At 35.1% G+C, this 1,790-nt stretch overlaps 1 protein-coding gene across 1 annotated transcript; it reads left to right on the plus strand.

Annotated features, from left to right (window-relative positions):
* The first annotated feature begins 11 nt into the window (after nucleotides 1-11).
* LOC100570134 (histone H1-III-like) lies at nucleotides 12-1,196 on the plus strand. The gene has a single exon (XM_029492803.1). The coding sequence runs from the start codon at nucleotides 95-97 to the stop codon at nucleotides 575-577; it is 483 nt and encodes a 160-aa protein (XP_029348663.1). The 5' UTR covers nucleotides 12-94; the 3' UTR covers nucleotides 578-1,196.
* The last annotated feature ends 594 nt before the right edge of the window (nucleotides 1,197-1,790 follow it).

Below are 1,790 nucleotides of genomic sequence, written 5' to 3' on the forward strand. Positions count from 1 at the left end.
CGCATCGCCGGCCGCAAAGAAGTCTCCAGCCAAGAAGAAGTTGTCGGCTTCCAAAGTCAAGAAAACCGTTGCGTTGCACCCGACCACCGCCGTGATGGTCACCTCGGCCATCAAAGAGCTCAAGGAGAAGAAAGGTTCGTCGTTACCGGCCATCAAGAAATACTTGGCCGCCAACTACAAAGTCGATCCCGCCAAGTTGGCGCCTTTCATCAGGAAGTTCTTGAAAGCCGCCGTCGCCAACGGTACCGTCGTACAGACCAAGGGAACCGGCGCTTCGGGACACTTCAAGTTGCCCGTCGCCGAGATCAAGCCGAAAAAGGCCGTTGTAGCCAAAAAGAAGAAATCAATCGTCAAAAAAGTCAAAGCCGCCGGAACGCCGAAGAAGAAGAAGCTCGTAGCCGCCAAGAAACCCGCGGCGGGCGAACCAGCAGCAAAAAAAGCGAAAAAAGCCGCTGCAACCAAACCCAAGGCGACTACACCGAAGAAGGCCCCAGCCAAGGCGAAAAAGCCGACCGCTGTTAAACCGAAACCGAAGAAAACTCCAATCAAGAAAACCGCAGCTCCCAAAAAGAAGTAGAGGATGGGTAGTAAAATACTTTCCTCTTCCTTCTCTTAAAACGGTCCTTTTCAGGACCACCAATTTCATTTGACACAATAATATGACTTGCACTTCCGTCACTAAATAATGTTTCATACATTTTTTGTAAGCAGTACGGATCGTATGACGTGTGTGATTTAGAAAGACATATTTTATAAGGTCTGTCCTTGTTTGGTCGTTTCAGACTACGGGACGGGCGAAACGTACGCGGTTGCAGTTTGATTATTGTAATCAATTAATATAAAAACATCGGTCACAGTTATTATTATTATCAAGGAATTCCCGAATTCAATATTATTTATAACCATAAACGATGCAACTAATAATAACATTTAATTGCGTCGCAATGGCATTGCGGTATTTCCATAGGTTTTTCATTGATGAGTTATTTTTAGAATGTTTTTACCAAATTCCTTGTGATCGACATTAATACCCGCACAACGACTATTAATAATATGAATATTATCTATTATATCACCTGCGGCAATCGCTAACCGTGTCGACGTTCGTCGCAGACGATTAACAATACTTGTTCCAATAATTCCTTTGAACAAAAATAACGAAAAGAGACGTGAATAGACAGGCAAGTCGTTAAGCAGTAAATAATATAGCTCCTGTTTTATTAAGTTTGTTGGAGCGTAAACACTAATAATTAGTAACAAAATTACTATACAACATTTTATATTAATATTTTAATTTAATTAACACAATAGTACAAGTTCACGTGGAAGCATGGTGCTAGTGACTGCTAAGAAAAAAAAAAAAAAAATTATAACCTATAAACTGTTTATCAGCTTATCACAAAATAATCAAAATCTGTGTTATCACAACATCTCCCTTTTACATAAAAAAAAAATTATTAGTATCTTAATAATTTATAGTTTAACAACTTTTCTTTTTTTTTTTTTTAATACAAATAATAATATAGTTCATAGTAAATATTTTTAAATACAATTGATACAGTTCATAGTAAATATTTTAAAATACAATTAATATAGTTCATAGTAAATGATAGTTTAACATTAATAATTTTTTTTTTTTTTTTTTAAATACAAATAATAATATAGTTAATAGTAAATGATAGTTTAACATTAATAATTTTTTTTTTTTTTTTTAAATACAAATAATAATATAGTTAATAGTAAATGATAGTTTAACATTAATAGTTTTTTTTTTTTTTTTTTAAATACAA

This window comes from Acyrthosiphon pisum, chromosome X, assembly GCF_005508785.2.
Source record: "Acyrthosiphon pisum isolate AL4f chromosome X, pea_aphid_22Mar2018_4r6ur, whole genome shotgun sequence".
NCBI classification, from domain to species: Eukaryota; Metazoa; Arthropoda; class Insecta; order Hemiptera; family Aphididae; genus Acyrthosiphon; species Acyrthosiphon pisum.